The sequence below is a fragment of the Podarcis raffonei genome, chromosome 2 (genome assembly GCF_027172205.1).
Source record: "Podarcis raffonei isolate rPodRaf1 chromosome 2, rPodRaf1.pri, whole genome shotgun sequence".
Taxonomy (NCBI): Eukaryota; Metazoa; Chordata; class Lepidosauria; order Squamata; family Lacertidae; genus Podarcis; species Podarcis raffonei.
In genome coordinates this window covers 2,140,311-2,155,635 of record NC_070603.1, presented here as the reverse complement: position 1 = coordinate 2,155,635, position 15,325 = coordinate 2,140,311, and the positions used below count along the sequence as shown (strand labels likewise).

The window sequence follows — 15,325 nt, the reverse complement described above, 5'->3', positions numbered from 1 at the left end:
AGTGCAAGTTTCTTGACACCCAGCCCTGTTTTGTGGGGAAGGCAAGAGAAACAAGCAGAAAGAGCTTGTGGGAGCATCAGACAGAAGCTACTTCTGCCTCTAGGAGGGAGCAGGGAAGCGAAGGGGGCCAGACCGCAGTACCTACTGCTCCCTGGAGTCCCAGGAAGGTGACTGGAGCTGCTGCCTTGCAAATTCTTCTCCAGAACAAGCACCACCTTCCCATGTTCCTTCAGCCGCAGAGTGTTGGCTTCAACATCCTAGACAGGAAAGCATAAGCTAGTGAACTGGGTTGCATTGCTATGCTTCGGGCACGTCTACACTGGAGCTGGACAACAGCCATTGGCCCTAGGCCAATGACATCCTCAGGTGCTATCCTAATGGCCCTTCTTTAAGGCAGAAAATCAGTGAGTTGTACACTTCTGAATTCCATGTTGGGTATCACATCAAGATACTAGCCTCGTGCAGCTCCTCCACCTGAAGTCAAAGTGCTCAGCCCAGTCTGCTCCCTCTGCCACACAACTAATTTCATAATGGTGTAAAGCAGGGAAAGAGGCCTAGGATTCTAGTTCTATGCTATATCTGCTGTGAGAGATTGCAGTCAAATCCAACAATGCATTTTCTTGCTTGTTAGTAAGTTGAGGGGCAAATAACCACAGAGCTGTATTGCTGATAGTCAAAGACTCAGACCATAGAAATGTAATGGGTAGAGGGGGCTCTGTGTGATGTCATTTCCCCCTCCTCTTCTGGGGGACAAGGAACATACAGAATTTCCTCTTTCCTCTTCCCTCTCTCTTCCTTCGTCAAGTCATGAGGGCAGACATGCCCTCTGCTTGTTCCAGTAACAGGCATATGTCTGAAGCTGTTTTTACTGTAAATATAAGTATTTTACCTGCATAGTTTTTACTGCTGCTGTAGTTGAGAACCAATGCAAGACCACGTGTAAGTAAATCATATCTGAAGCTTATTTTTCAGTCTGGGTGAATGAATAGGGGGAGTCAGCTTGCTTCACAGCTGGACATAATCAAAAGAAGGCTTTGCAGACAATTCCTATATGCATACATTTTGCATTACACTGATAAAATGGAAGCATGCGGAGGAAGACCAGCCAGGAATGGGCAAATGCCCAGTTGAAACAGAGTAACTTGTTTATGGACAGAAGGTCATTTGCAACCTGCCCTTCGCAATGGATCCCTGCGCAGGGGAAACGCTGAAGGTGCCTAAGGGAAAGCAAGGCTGCTTCTGGAAAGGACAGGATTATAAACAACCAGGCTTTGCAGGTGGGATGGAGGGACTTCAAAGCAAGGAGCTTAGTGTACAGAGGAAAGGAGAACATTCAGGCACAGACGTGTGGCAGAAGTCCTGGAGAAACTGCTGGTAACTTCATTTATTGCTGCCTCCTGATCCCTTAATGCCCTCAAATTCCTTACATTTGAGACAAACTCTATTGAGGGCTGTAAACTGTCAGAGAATGGAAGGACCCCAGCCTCCATGTGTGACCCAACTCCTGGCCCACCTTGAGGATGCGATTGAAGTCCCGTTTGTCCACACGCAGAAAGTGGCAGCTGTCTTCACGGAGGATGATGGTGGCTGCACGGGGGGCATCGTTCACCAGCGCCAGCTGCCCAAAGTCATCACCCTCGTGCAGAGTGGACACTAAGCCCTGAAAAGTGAGTGCGCCATGTCCGTTACTGCTCCAAGGGACATTACCATGGCAAATATGGGGGACCCTGCTGAGGGCAACTGAATACCAAGGCCACTCACCAATTCTCCCTTATGTCCCCTCCCCTCGCTGCTGTCACCACCACCCCTCGCAATAGGCTTATTTTTGTTCTCTGACTGGCAAAGCATCTACGTCTCAGGGCAGCCACTCCTCAACTCGGGACTTTTTGGGTGCAACACATGCACTCTTGCTAAAGCTGAGGCTGCTGACTCATAGGCTGGGCATTGTTTGGGGGTTTGGGCAGTGGGGGTGGGGATTGTTGCTGTTACTGATATTTTTTTATTTTAGATCTTACAATTTATGTGGAATTCATTTCTACTTGGCTGTGTACTTTTGGATGTTTTATTTGTTGTTTATGACTACTTTTGATATGTTTGTGATTACATATTTTTCTCCATGTTTCAAGCTGCCTTGAGAATGGTTTTAACCATGGAAAGGTGGCATACAAATAAAATTATGTGACTTTGTAACTTGTAAAGTAGCATTCTATGCTTTGGCAGCTAAGAAGATCGAGAGGAAAGAACTAGATAAAATAGCAGTCAACTGCAATGGGGATTCGGATATTTAATTTGGCACATTTTACTAGAGAATCTTCTGCTATTCTATTTTATGCAACAAACAATCTTAGTAGTTGTGACCTTGGTTTATATTGTATGTGTAGTGCCTGATGATTTTATGGTTATTGCTGTTTTTCCTTTTGTTATTTTTTTGAATGATGCCATGGCCTATGGCTAGTGCAATAAAAGTCTATGATGATGATGAAATAAAATTATGTATGTATATACAGTGGTACCTTGGGTTAAGTATCGGTACTTAATTCGTTCTGGAGGTCTGTTCTTAACCTGAAACTGTTCTTAACCTGAAGCACCACTTTAGCTAATGGGGCCTCCTGCTGCCGCCGCGCCGCTGGAGCCCGATTTCTGTTCTTATCCTGAAGCAAAGTTCTTAACCTGAAGCACTATTTCTGAGTTAGCGGAGTGTGTAACCTGAACCGTATGTAACCTGAAGCGTATGTAACCTGAGGTACCACTGTAGGTAGATATGTGAACCACAGTCCTCCCCCAAAGGTATGTTGACTGATTGAGTTATTTTTAAAAAGAACACCAGAGGGAGAGCCGGATCTGCATATTAAATATGACAAGCAAGGTGTTCATACTATCGTGAAACTTTGGGACAAATAAGTACATTATATTGTATATAAATGTAATCTGATCTAAAAGCATCAATATATGTCAAGAAACATCTACGTAAATAGATTTCTCTTAGTCCAGATGTGGATATAAAATTTCCTACACACACACCGAACTTAACCCCAAGCTGACCCTTTCCATGTGAAGTCTACAGAGATTAAACATACAAACCTTGTCATGTGTGACAACGTTGACTGATCCCTTCCAGATGATGTACCAGGAGGTGCCCTTGTCCCCTTGGCTGAACACTGGAGGGGGAAAATCCTTCGCATCAGTGCTATGGGACTTATGCTTTGAGACACATGCAAAATGAGTGCCCAAGGGCACAGACCAGCCTTCCCCAATGTGTTTGGGACTACAGCTCCTATCTGCCCCAGCCAGAATGGCCATGCTGACTGGAGCCAATGGGAATTATAGTCTGAAACATCTGGCGGTCACAGCAGGGCAGGGAAAGAAGTGCAGGCAACATGTTAGAGGCAAAGGAGGAAATGATCAGCTTGGACTAGGGTGGGGGGGGGCACAGGAACAAGTGGGCAAAGCAAGAAGAAGAGGTTCTCAAGGGAGCCTTCAAAAGAGCTGCCACAGGGAATTGGAAAGGAGGAGGATAAATAGATAGGAAGTTTTCCTTCTGAATTGCACAGGGTAGAAGATTGCTGTGTGTCACATTTGACCCTCTCAAAAGTCACTGGGATGATGGCACAGCAACAACACACAAGACCCATCCCCATTCCAAAGACTACTGCAATGCACTCCCTGTGGGACTTTCCTTGTGCCTGATCTGGATATAAAACTTCTGCTCAGAGACCTGCCCTGGTTGCTGATTTGCTACCAGGTCAAGTTCAAAGTGTTATTATTACTATATAAAGCCCTTAACAGTTTGGACCAGTTTACCTATGCCCCCCCTTAACACCCACTCGACTGCTTCCATCTGCAGAACTGGTACTGTTACAGGTGCCACATAATCAATACTCAACCCACATTTGTAACGAATTGATGCCTTAGTGTGGCAGCATCCCACTTTGGAACTCCCTGCCTAATGACAGCAGGCAGGAGCCTTCACTGGACTCTTTTTCAGTGCCTTGACAGGCAAGCCTATCAAGACAGGTAGAATGCTGACATATCTTAATCTGGTATTTAGCTTATCATTGGTTTTAATTATTTCTTGGAGGTTTTAAATTGTTGCTTTTCACTGACAATTTTATTGTTTTGCTCTTTTTTGTAAACTGTGCTGAGGCTTAACTACAATCAAGAAGTGTATAAATATTGTGAAATAAATAAACAAGCCAACTTATAGTGGCTGCAAGATACTGCTCCTTGATAGTGTTTTTCTTGTTGAAATGTGTCCTTCAACTCTGATGATCCACCTTGATAGCTGGGTGGAAGGGAGAAAAGTGTGTGTGTAGAAAATAGCTCTTTGCACAAAGGTAAATTTGACATTCCTTGCTCTGACCACTTTTGCCTTGGGCACCACCCACCCCTGCCATGTGGCCCCAAGGAGGTCACAGAGATGAGACCATGGCCCTCAGACTGAGCTATGGGCATGCTTGCAGGAAGTCAAGAGAAGAGCTAGGCTGAAAGTGACTAAACCATTGCCAGCCAGTTACTCACACACAGTTCCAGCCTTTGCATGGGATTCGAACAGCAGGACAGCAGCCAGTTCCCTCTTCACCTGTGGCAGGAGGGAGACAAGCAGTGAGCTTGCCCTTGAAAACCACTTGCACAAACAGCCGAGGCAGAACATAACTTTGGTGATTAAAGGTGTTGGCCACACTGACAGAGGAAGAGGGGCGCAGGGGGGAGTGCACCACCCCCAGCAGCATGATCCTGGTGGGGTGCCACTGTGGCTGTCCCCCCCATGCTGGGCGCCATGCCCCCGCAGGCAGTGTGCCATGCCCCCAGGATGCACGCCAGCCACGCTCCCGCCTGCTCTCCGCCCCCAATGCCAGAGCATGAAGCTCCGCCACTGGTTGGCCAAGCAGGAAGCAAGTTCATGGAAGGTACACATGCATAAAGGCTTCTAGGGAGGGAACATCCACACTTGGGTCAGCACAGTTCTGATTACTACATACTATTCATACTAGTTAATAGCTATACTCCTCTGTAATCTGGGTGGTTCTTAAAGAGAAGTCCACCTAGAAGCTCATTTATGTATACTAAATTATAGTCAACAAAAAAAATGTAGTGATGCATATTTCTTAACAGCAACATACAGTGCTATATTTGTCAAATTTTGCTAATAATGCTTGATGACAAAGTTCTGGTTACCAGATGCCCCTGGTGGTGGTGAACTTCTCACCACCTAATCTTATTTGTGGACTTAACAGCCAGCTGCCATTCTTTCATTTTTGATTTCTGGACTGTGCTTAGACTGCTTTGCATGTTCAAATTGGCACAGCTCCCCTCCTCTAAATCACCCATCAAATACAGTCCATTAAGTCACTCAAGCATCCTGAGTTCAGAACTGAAGAAAAGGGGACACTTGATGCAATGGCTCTCTCTGTGTGTGCGTGTGTTGGAAGTATGTGAGCAGAGCAAATAAGCAAACTGAAGTATTTAGAAAACTTGACAGGTGCCAATTCTAAAAGTAGCATCATAAATTCTTTACATCTAGTGTAAGATAGGTAGAGTGAACAGCAAACACCCCCCTCCTAACGTGCATGTATTTTCCACCCCTACATCTGTATAGGAGATGGATCCAGTCTGACGCAGGCTCAGGCAGCAGGTGGGCAGGTTTGAAGTGACTGACAAATGAAAGGAAGCAACCAGGTGGAAATAGGACAAATCTGCTAGATAGGTTCATCCTATCAAATGGAATAGCTAATGGTGGCAGCGGGGGGGGGGGAATTTGTTTGGCCATCCCATTGGTTTCCATTCCTAGCCATCCATTACTCATGGCATTCAAATTAAAGATGGGCCAAATGAGGCAGAATCTGACCGTTACTTACAGAACTGGAGAGATGGGCGACAGCTTTGATGTGCAGCAGCTCCTCAAAGATCAGTGCAAGCTCCTCATCTGTGCGCTGGCCAGGGCTGGGGGAGAGTGACCAGGTAAGGCACACATATGTCAGGTTCTCCTGTCACTTTACAGCACTCACCACCACCGCATCCTCATCCCCAAGGCAGTGAGCATTACCCTGACTCCTTCAAAGCGAAGGATGTAAATTCATGGCATAAACCTCCTTGCTTCTTCTGATCATGGGGAAGGGCAAGGAAGAGAGCAAACTACCAATGCAGCAACAGGACGTCCTTAACCTCCATCCTATCCTCCGGCACGAGGGCCAGGCGCCAGGTAACTTGGCTACAATAATGAGGACGAGAAATTCACTTTTAAAGTTAGGAAGAGCCTGCTAGAACAGGCCAATGGGCTATGTAATCCAGTATCCTGTTCTCACAGGGGCCAATCACTTGCTGAATCAGATCTTATCAGATGTGCATAAAATCCAAAGAGAGATTTTCCTTAACCCTGCGTCAATTCAGCACGTAATATTGGATTTTTGTAAAGCATAACTGCGAACAACGAGAAAAGCTCTCAAACCCAGGGGAATTAATCAGCAAAGAACAGCATCAAAATACAGGTCAAGCAAAAGTGTGGATGAGTCCCTAGAAAGGCAGGATTTAAATAAAGCGAATGAAATAATCAAGGAAACAATATATACATTTCTTTCTATCTATCATCTATCCACCTGCACTTTCATTCACTAATAAACAGAAATGGCTTTGCTGTTCTACCAGCAGCAAAGCCTTAAACCTTCCACACTTCCTCCCTGCCTGCCACACTATAGCTCAGTCCTCACACTCACGGTTTGTGCAAGATGGTGGTGAGCAAGGCGGTAGGGCCCAGTTGGGTGAGCAATGCCAGTGCCTCCAGGAGCTCCTCCCCATCCCGGTCTTCAGCGCTTGGCTCCAGGGCCACGAAGCGGAAGAACTGGGTGTCGCGGTCCTGGAAATAGCTCTCCTGCCGCACTGCACAGGGAAGGCGGGTGAAAGCAGGATGAGAGTAAGAGAGCACAAGGGGATGGGGAGGGAACCTGTGGTCCTCAGGGAACTATTGGACGACACCTCCCATCACCCCTGATTGCTGGCTATGTTGACTGGGGCTGATGGGAGCTGTAGTCATCAGCTACCGGAAGGTCACAGCTTCCCTGCCCTTAGAAGAAGCCAACAGAAGATGTGAAGAGCCCCCTGCCAGCATATCTGCTCCCAGTTGCATCGCCTCTTATAGCTTTCCCTTTCTCCCTGTGACAGGCAGCTATCTGGACAGTGAAGGAGTACAAAGTGGGATTACAGCTGCTGGGTAAGACCAGTGGGCACACAAAGAAATAGAGGGTGAGGGGTCCTTGGAGAGCACCCAATCCAGCCCCTTCTCCAGTTGCAGACCTTGGGGTCTCAAATATCAGCAGTGCCCTGCGCAATGCCAAAATTCAGTGCCCCCCAAGGCTTTCCCTGTGGAAACCTGCTCTCTTCTGCTGAATCGGAGCAAAGAGCAATCTGCACAAAACCCAAACTGCTGTTTGCGTCGATTCAGCAGTTCAGATTGGGTTTTGCTGGGGGAAACAGCAGGGCAAAAAACAAAAGTGCTCTGACATGGACCGGCTTGGTTAGGTAGCACCGTGAGCAGTGCCTAACGAGCAGCGGGATCCTGAGACTGTCATGACCCCCCTTCTTTCCTCTGGTTGTCTCACCATGAGCCAAGACTCCTTCGTCCACCAGCACCTGGCAGAGTCCAAGGGCCTGACTGCGCGTCTGTACAGAAAACTCTGCGCTGAGCAGCGCATCCACCAGCTCCTTCCCAGAACAGCACTGCCTGGAAGGGAGACACCAAACAGTGGAGAGTTCATGGGAAGAATTCCCTCAATCTGCAGCAGAGCTAGATGAGCAAGTTCTGAACTTCAGATTGGATTTCCAGTTTTAAAGCTCTAGATCTCCCCTCTGCCCCCCTCCCCCTTTCCTTGGTTTCGGGGGTTTCATCTTTTGGTTGTCTGGGAAGGACAAGACAAGACATGGTTAATTTCTGGAACTCATTGCCATAAGATGCGGCACTGGCCACTGTCTTTAAGGGCAATTCATGGGGGGGAGGGTCTTTCCAGTGGCAATTCAGTCATGTATAGCCTCCAAGTTCAGAGGCAGAATGCCTTCCTTACCTACCTGTAACTATTGCCATCACGTCCTATTTATGGTTTCCCAAAGCTGGTCACTCTGGGAATGGGTTGCTTGACTAACTCAGGGATGGGGAACCTGCAGGCCTCCAGATGTTGTCGGACTCCAACTCCCATCAACCCCAGCCAGCATGATCAATGGTTAGGGATGACCAGAGTTGTGCTCCAACAATATCTGAAAGGCCAAGTTCCCTATCCCAGGATAGGGCTTTCAGTACAGGATGAATAGGGACATTAGGTTGGTCCAGCCAGCACAGTGTTGTCTACTCTGACTGGCAGAGGCTCTCCAGGGTCTCAGGCAGAGAAAGGTATTTCTCACCTCTTGTTAATTGATCCTTTTAGAAGCTGCAACCTTCTGCTGTAGAAGGCAGAACTGCAGCAATAGCTTCCCAGCCACAGAGTCACTACCATTTACTGGGGGTGGGGGAGCACTCACAGTGGTGCACCCACTTTGAAATTCACTTTGGGGAAAATTTCAGGGGCAGCTAGTTGGTTCACTCGCAAGAGCCCCCCGCCCCTAGAGGAAGCAGCACGCCCACAGACCCTGCAGCTCACTGGCCGCCACTGACTCCTTCTACGAGGGACAGGTATATGCACACCTGTAAAGCCGGAGGTGGTGCTTGTGATCGCGGATTAGGTCTGGGTACAAGATGACCAGATGTGCACAGAGGAGCCTCCCTGCTCTCTGAATTTTGTTCGATGAAGCCTGTGAAAGAATATGGCAAGAGCTTGCTTGCTTGCTACATTTGTACCAAACAGCCATTCCACCAACCAGTTTTCCAGGATGGGAAATGTGACATTTCAAACACAACAAAACAAATGCAGGAACAATTAAATACAAGTATTTATGCACCTATTTATTTGCAGCATGGGTGGGGAACCTCTCTATTGCATGAAGGGGGGGGGACACATTAATTGCTCTGCCCACTTTGCTTCTGGCTCTGTGCACCACTGGCATGTGGCCCTTGGAAGGTTGCCCAGAAGGGAATGTGGCCCTTGGCATGAAAAGGTCCCCTGCCCCTTATTCATGGCATTTCTATGTTGCTCCACAACACAGAGCACCCATGTGGCATAGCGGCCGTTAGTTTGTTTTTGCTCAACACATAACAAAAAGGACAAAATAAACCATAGTGAGAATACCATCAGTCGCGCCTTACATAGAGAATTAATATAAATTTCATAATCCATAAACTGTAATGGTCTCTTCTTTTTAAACCCGACTTCCCATCTACTCCATAAATCAAATTACCATTCTTTGCTGCCAATACATGTTATTACTGTCATCTCAAATCACTTCAAAATATGTTAAATCATATAACTAGTGAACGATACTGCTGGAATTATTCAAATGCTGCTACAGATTTTAAGTCAGTATTATTAATTTTCAAATATATTTTAAATACTTCCCATTTTGAAATGAATTTTTCCTTGGTTTGTTTTTTAATTTTTCAGATAGGCTATCTAATTCAGCATAGTCAATCATTTTTTGGACCCACTCTTGTCTTGAGAGAACTTTTTTACTTTTCCACATTGTAGCTATAAGAACCTTCGCTGCCACTGTTGCGTAGAGAAAAATATCATTTTTTTAGAAAAGTTCAATCAATAATACCCAGTAAGTATGCCTCTGGCTTTAAGTTAAAATCTTGAGGACTACATCTGGTGTTTTTAACTTAAAGCCAGAGGCATACTTACTGGGTATTATTGAATACTTACTGGGTATTATTAAAATCTTGAGGACTACATGTGGTGTCCCCTTCATGGATCACTGCCTTGCCGTGGCGAAGGGGCTTGAATAACTCGGAGAAGCTATGAGCTATGCCGTGCAGGGCCACCCAAGATGGACAGGTCATAGTGGAGAGTTTTGACCAAATGTGATCCACCTGGAGCAGGAACCAGCAAGCCACTCCAGTATCCCTGCCAAGAAAACTCTATGGACAAAGACAAAAGGCATATAAAAGTTATGACGCTGGAAGATGAGCCCCTCAGGTCGGAAGGCGTCCAACATGCTACTGAGGAAGAGCGGAGGACAAGTACAAGTAGATTCAGAGCTGATGAAGCGGCTGGGCCAAAGCCGAAAGGACGCTCAGTTGCGGATATGCCTGGAAGCGAACGGAAAGTCCAATGCTGTAAAGAAAAATATTGCATAGGAACCTGGAATGTAAGAACCATGAACCTTGGTAAGTTGGATGTGGTCAAAAATGAGATGGCAAGAATAAATATTGACATCCTGGGCATCAGTGAACTAAAATGGACGGGAATGGGCGAATTCAGTTCGGATGACCATCATATCTACTACTGTGGGCAAGAAACCCGTAAAAGAAATGGAGTGGCCCTCATAGTCAACAAAGGAGTGGGAAAAGCTGTATTGGGATGCAATCTCAAAAATGATAGAATGATCTCAATACGAATCCAAGGCAGACCTTTTAACATCACAGTAATCCAAGTTTATGCACCAACCACTGGTGCTGAAGAAACTGAAATTGACCAATTCTATGAAGATTTACAACACCTTATAGAATTGACACCAAAGAAGTTCTTCCCATTATAGGGGATTGGAATGCTAAAGTAGGGAGTCAAGAGATAAAAGGAACAACTGGCAAGTTTGGCCTTGGAGTTCAAAACGAAGCAGGGCAAAGGCTAATAGAGTTCTGCCAAGAGAACAAGCTGGTCATCACAAACACTCTTTTCCAACAACACAAGAAACGACTCTACACATGGACATCACCAGATGGGCAGCATCGAAATCAGATTGATTATATTCTCTGCCGCCAAAGATGGAGAAGCTCTATACAGTCAGCAAAAACAAGACCTGGAGCGGACTGTGGCTCAGATCATCAGCTTCTTATAGCAAAATTCAAGCTTAAACTGAAGAAAGTAGAAAAAACCACTGGGCTGGTAAGATACAATCTAAGTCAAATCCCTTATGAATACACAGTGGAAGTGAGGAACAGGTTCAAGGATTTAGATTTGGTGGACAGAGTGCCTGAAGAACTATGGATGGAGGCTCGCAACATTATACAGGAGGCAGCAACGAAAACCATCCCAATGAAAAGGAAATGCAAGAAAGCAAAGTGGCTGTCCAATGAGGCCTTACAAATAGCGGGGGAGAGAATGCAAGCAAAATGCGAGGGAGATAGTGACAGATACAGGAAATTGAATGCAGATTTCCAAAGAATAGCAAGGAGAGACAAGAAGGCCTTCTTAAACGAGCAATGCAAAGAAATAGAGGAAAACAACAGAATGGGAAGAACCAGAGATCTGTTCAAGAAAATTGGAGATATGAAAGGAACATTTCGTACAAAGATTACCATAATAAAGGACAAAAGTGGTAAGGACCTAACAGAAGCAGAAGACATCAAGAAGAGGTGGCAAGAATACACAGAGGAATTATACCAGAAAGAAATGGATGTCTCGTACACCCCAGGTAGTGTGGTTGCTGACCTTGAGCCAGACATCCTGGAGAGTGAAGTCAAATGGGCCTTAGAAAGCACTGCAAGTAACAAGGCCAGTGGAAGTGATGGTATTCCAGCTGAACTATTTAAAATTTTAAAAGATGATGCTGTTAAGGTGCTACACTCAATATGCCAGCAAGTTTGGAAAACTCAGCAGTGGCCAGAGGATTGGAGAAGATCAGTCTACATCCCAATCCCAAAGAAGGGCAGTGCCAAAGAATGCTCCAACTACTACACAATTGCACTCATTTCACACGCTACCAAAGTTATGCTTAAAATTCTACAAGGAAGGCTCAAGCAGTATATGGACCGAGAACTCCCAGAAGTGCAAGCTGGATTTAGAAGAGGCAGAGGAACCAGAGACCAAATTGCAAACATGCGCTGGATTATGGAGAAAGCTAGAGAGTTCCAGAAAGACATCTACTTTTGCTTCATTGACTATGCAAAAGCCTTTGACTGTGTCAACCACAGCAAACTATGGCAAGTTCTTAAAGAAATGGGAGTGCCTGATCACCTCATCTGTCTCCTGAGAAATCTCTATGTGGGACAAGAAGCTACAGTTAGAACTGGATATGGAACAACTGATTGGTTCAAAATTGGGAAAGGAGTACGGCAAGGCTGTATATTGTCTCCCTGCTTATTTAACTTATATGCAGAATTCATCATGCGAAAGGCTGGGCTGGATGAATCCCAAGCCGGAATTAAGATTGCCGGAAGAAATATCAACAACCTCAGATATGCAGATGACACAACCTTGATGGCAGAGAGTGAGGAGGAATTAAAGAACCTTTTAATGAGGGTGAAAGAGGAGAGCGCAAAATATGGTCTGAAGCTCAACATCAAAAAAATGAAGATCATGGCCACTGGTCCCACCACCTCCTGGCAAATAGAAGGGGAAGAAATGGAGGCAGTGAGAGGTTTTACTTTCTTGGGCTCCATGACCACTGCAGATGGTGACAGCAGCCACAAAATTAAAAGACGCCTGCTCCTTGGGAGAAAGGCGATGGCAAACCTAGACAGCATCTTAAAAAGAAGAGACATCACCTTGCCAACAAAGGTCCGTATAGTTAAAGCCATGGTTTTCCCAGTAGTGATGTATGGAAGTGAGAGCTGGACCATAAAGAAGGCTGATCGCCGAAGAATTGATGCTTTTGAATTATGGTGCTGGAGGAGACTCTTGAGAGTCCCATGGACTGCAAGAAGATCAAATGCATCCATTCTTAAGGAAATTAGCCCTGAGTGCTCACTGGAAGCACAGATCGTGAAGCTGAGGCTCCAAGACTTTGGCCACCTCATGAGAAGAGAAGACTCCCTGGAAAAGACCCTGATGTTGGGAAAGATGGAGGGCACAAGGAGAAGGGGACAGCAGAGGACAAGATGGTTGGACAGTGTTCTCGAAGCTACGAACATGAGTCTGACCAAACTGCGGGAGACAGTGGAAGACAGAGGTGCCTGGCGTGCTCTGATCCATGGGGTCACGAAGAGTTGGACACGACTAAACAACAACAACACATGTGGTGTAGTGGTTACTGTGCAGGAGAAGGACCTGGGAGACCAGGGTTCAAATCCCCACCCAGCCATGAAGCTCACTGGGTGACCTTGGCCCAGTCCCTGTCTCTCAGCCTAACCCACCTCACAGGGTTGTTGTGAGGATGAAATGGGGAGCAGAAGTATGTCTGCCACCTTCAGCTTTTTGGAAGGAAGGTGGGTTAGGATAGGATAGGATAGGATAGGATAGGATAGGATAGGATATAGGATAGGATATAGGATAGGATAGGAAGAAATCATAGTAGCTTTCAGAAAATAAGACAAATCTTCCAAAACCACCAAAGTTAAAGCACCAATTTTAAAATGGAGAGACCGGTGCCATATAGTTATTTAAAAGGCCTGGGTGAACAGAAAGGCTTTCATCTGGCACTGAAAAGACCACAAAGATGGAGCCAGTGAGCCTCCCTGGGAAGGCTGCTCCATAACTGGGGTGCCACTACTAAAAAGGCCCTCTCCCTGGTGATTTACGGCCTTTGCTTCATTTGGGGAAGCACTCCAGAGTAAGAAAAATATTGAAAAGACAGATAAAAACAATAAAAAACACTGAATGCAACCAGTTAAAACCAATTACACTATATTCACAAGGCAACCTGTGAGTCAAAGCTTTGCATAAATGGGAATGTATTTGCTTGGTGGCAGAAGATGAGAGACAGGGCTAGCCAGGCTTCCCCCCTCAGGGTCCCACCAAAGGCACTGGGATAACGAACCTTCTGGCTCAGTCTCCAGATACTCAGTATCTGGAAAGCCCAAAACTAATTTTGGATTTGGGGGAAAGCAGGGAGGAGAGGAAAGGGATGTTATGCATAGTTGAACAAGTTGTCGTTTGCAGAATAATAAATATGCGTGAACAATTGTGTCATATTTATAAACACTTGACCTCCAAAGTCAGATATTTTTGTCTCTGGTTCTTTTCAGCCTTCCACTCACTGTTTCATAGAAGCTCAAAGGTTCAGTCCTAAGATATCATCAGTATGGGCCTGTTCTTGTTTCCATTGAATACAGAATTTCCTTTTAAAAGCTGATTATTTTGAAGGGAGAATACATGGAAACAGGTTCGTTTTAAACTCCTCTGTCAATTTGGTTTTAAAATCTGATTTTCTTCCAACTTGCATCTTGGCTACAATGATTGGCTCTCAGCCAGACATGGATCACAGGCTTCCGACCAGGCCAGGCCTCTCAAGTACTTGCCAAATAGAACAGGAGAGGCATGGAGTCCCTATAAGATTATTAGCCTTAATATTAATAATAAATACCTGGTGTGTCTATATCTATATATATCCCCTTTGACTGCCCCCAGCACTTCACAAACATGGCCTTCTTTCAATAATCACGACCACCTTCTGAAGCAGGTGAGTGTTCGCCTCCCTCATATGGGGGAACAGAGTGGGGGCAGGACTGAGTCTGAGAGAGTGGTTTGCCTAGGGACACGTGGCAGATCCTTGTCAAGAACTGAGACTTGAAGAAAGGGCTTTCTGATTTTACAGTCATAAGAACATAAGAATAGCCTGCTGGCCCATCATGTCCAGCATCCTGTTCTCACAGAGGCCAACTAGATGCCTGTCGGAGGCCAGGGAGCAGAAGATGAGCCCCAGAGCCCTCTCACCCCCTGTGCTTTCCAGCAACTGGAATTGGCAGTTGTGATTTCATCAGGCATCATCCAGCACACCTGCAAACTGACCTTCACAATCATGAGGACTAGGAACTTTTTTAAATATAAAAAAAATGCAAATAGAGATTTGTAGCTTCAAATTCCATGGGACAGACAGGCCTTTTCTACAGCTACACCTACATCATGTAACACCTTGCCCCTTGAGGGTCTTATACTTCTGCCACCAGCCAGCTTCCACTGTCAGCAAAGACCTTTTCCGGCTTTTGCTGCACCACCGTGTACTAATGTGACTTTAGTGTTCAAGAGCTCCCATGAATGTGGCATAAGCCTCAGAAAGGTGAGATGGAAATCTAAAAGAAGAAGAAGAAGAAGAAGAAGAAGAAGAAGAAGAAGAAGAAGAAGAAATGCTTGCACACATCCCTGAAATACATAGACAGACCTGTGTGAAAGGACACACATCATACCACAAGCCTGTTAGCCCTTGGGGGGGAGTAACTGCCCCCACTTTTAGGCTGTGCTTCCTTTGTCCCTGTCAAGACGGCTGTTTGATATTTACCTGCTTTAGGCTGTGGCCAGGCACTAAGGCTGATTCGGTGTCTGGAAGAGGGGTCTGGAAAACAAAAAGATCAAGGACATTTCCTTAGTCCATT

General features: G+C 45.8%; 1 protein-coding gene across 2 annotated transcripts in view; it reads right to left on the bottom strand.

Annotated features, from left to right (window-relative positions):
• The window catches only part of RAPGEF3 (Rap guanine nucleotide exchange factor 3), a 51,636-nt gene that overhangs the window by 15,857 nt on the left and 20,454 nt on the right, over positions 1 to 15,325 (bottom strand). For both annotated transcript variants that reach the window (XM_053369739.1, XM_053369747.1), the window contains 9 exons: positions 15,232 to 15,285; positions 8,666 to 8,772; positions 7,593 to 7,714; positions 6,711 to 6,873; positions 5,856 to 5,940; positions 4,519 to 4,579; positions 3,082 to 3,158; positions 1,514 to 1,660; positions 142 to 257 (listed from right to left, as the gene is read on the bottom strand). In XM_053369739.1, the coding sequence (XP_053225714.1) occupies positions 142 to 257; positions 1,514 to 1,660; positions 3,082 to 3,158; positions 4,519 to 4,579; positions 5,856 to 5,940; positions 6,711 to 6,873; positions 7,593 to 7,714; positions 8,666 to 8,772; positions 15,232 to 15,285 (932 nt within the window). The remainder of the gene's footprint in view (positions 1 to 141; positions 258 to 1,513; positions 1,661 to 3,081; positions 3,159 to 4,518; positions 4,580 to 5,855; positions 5,941 to 6,710; positions 6,874 to 7,592; positions 7,715 to 8,665; positions 8,773 to 15,231; positions 15,286 to 15,325) is intronic.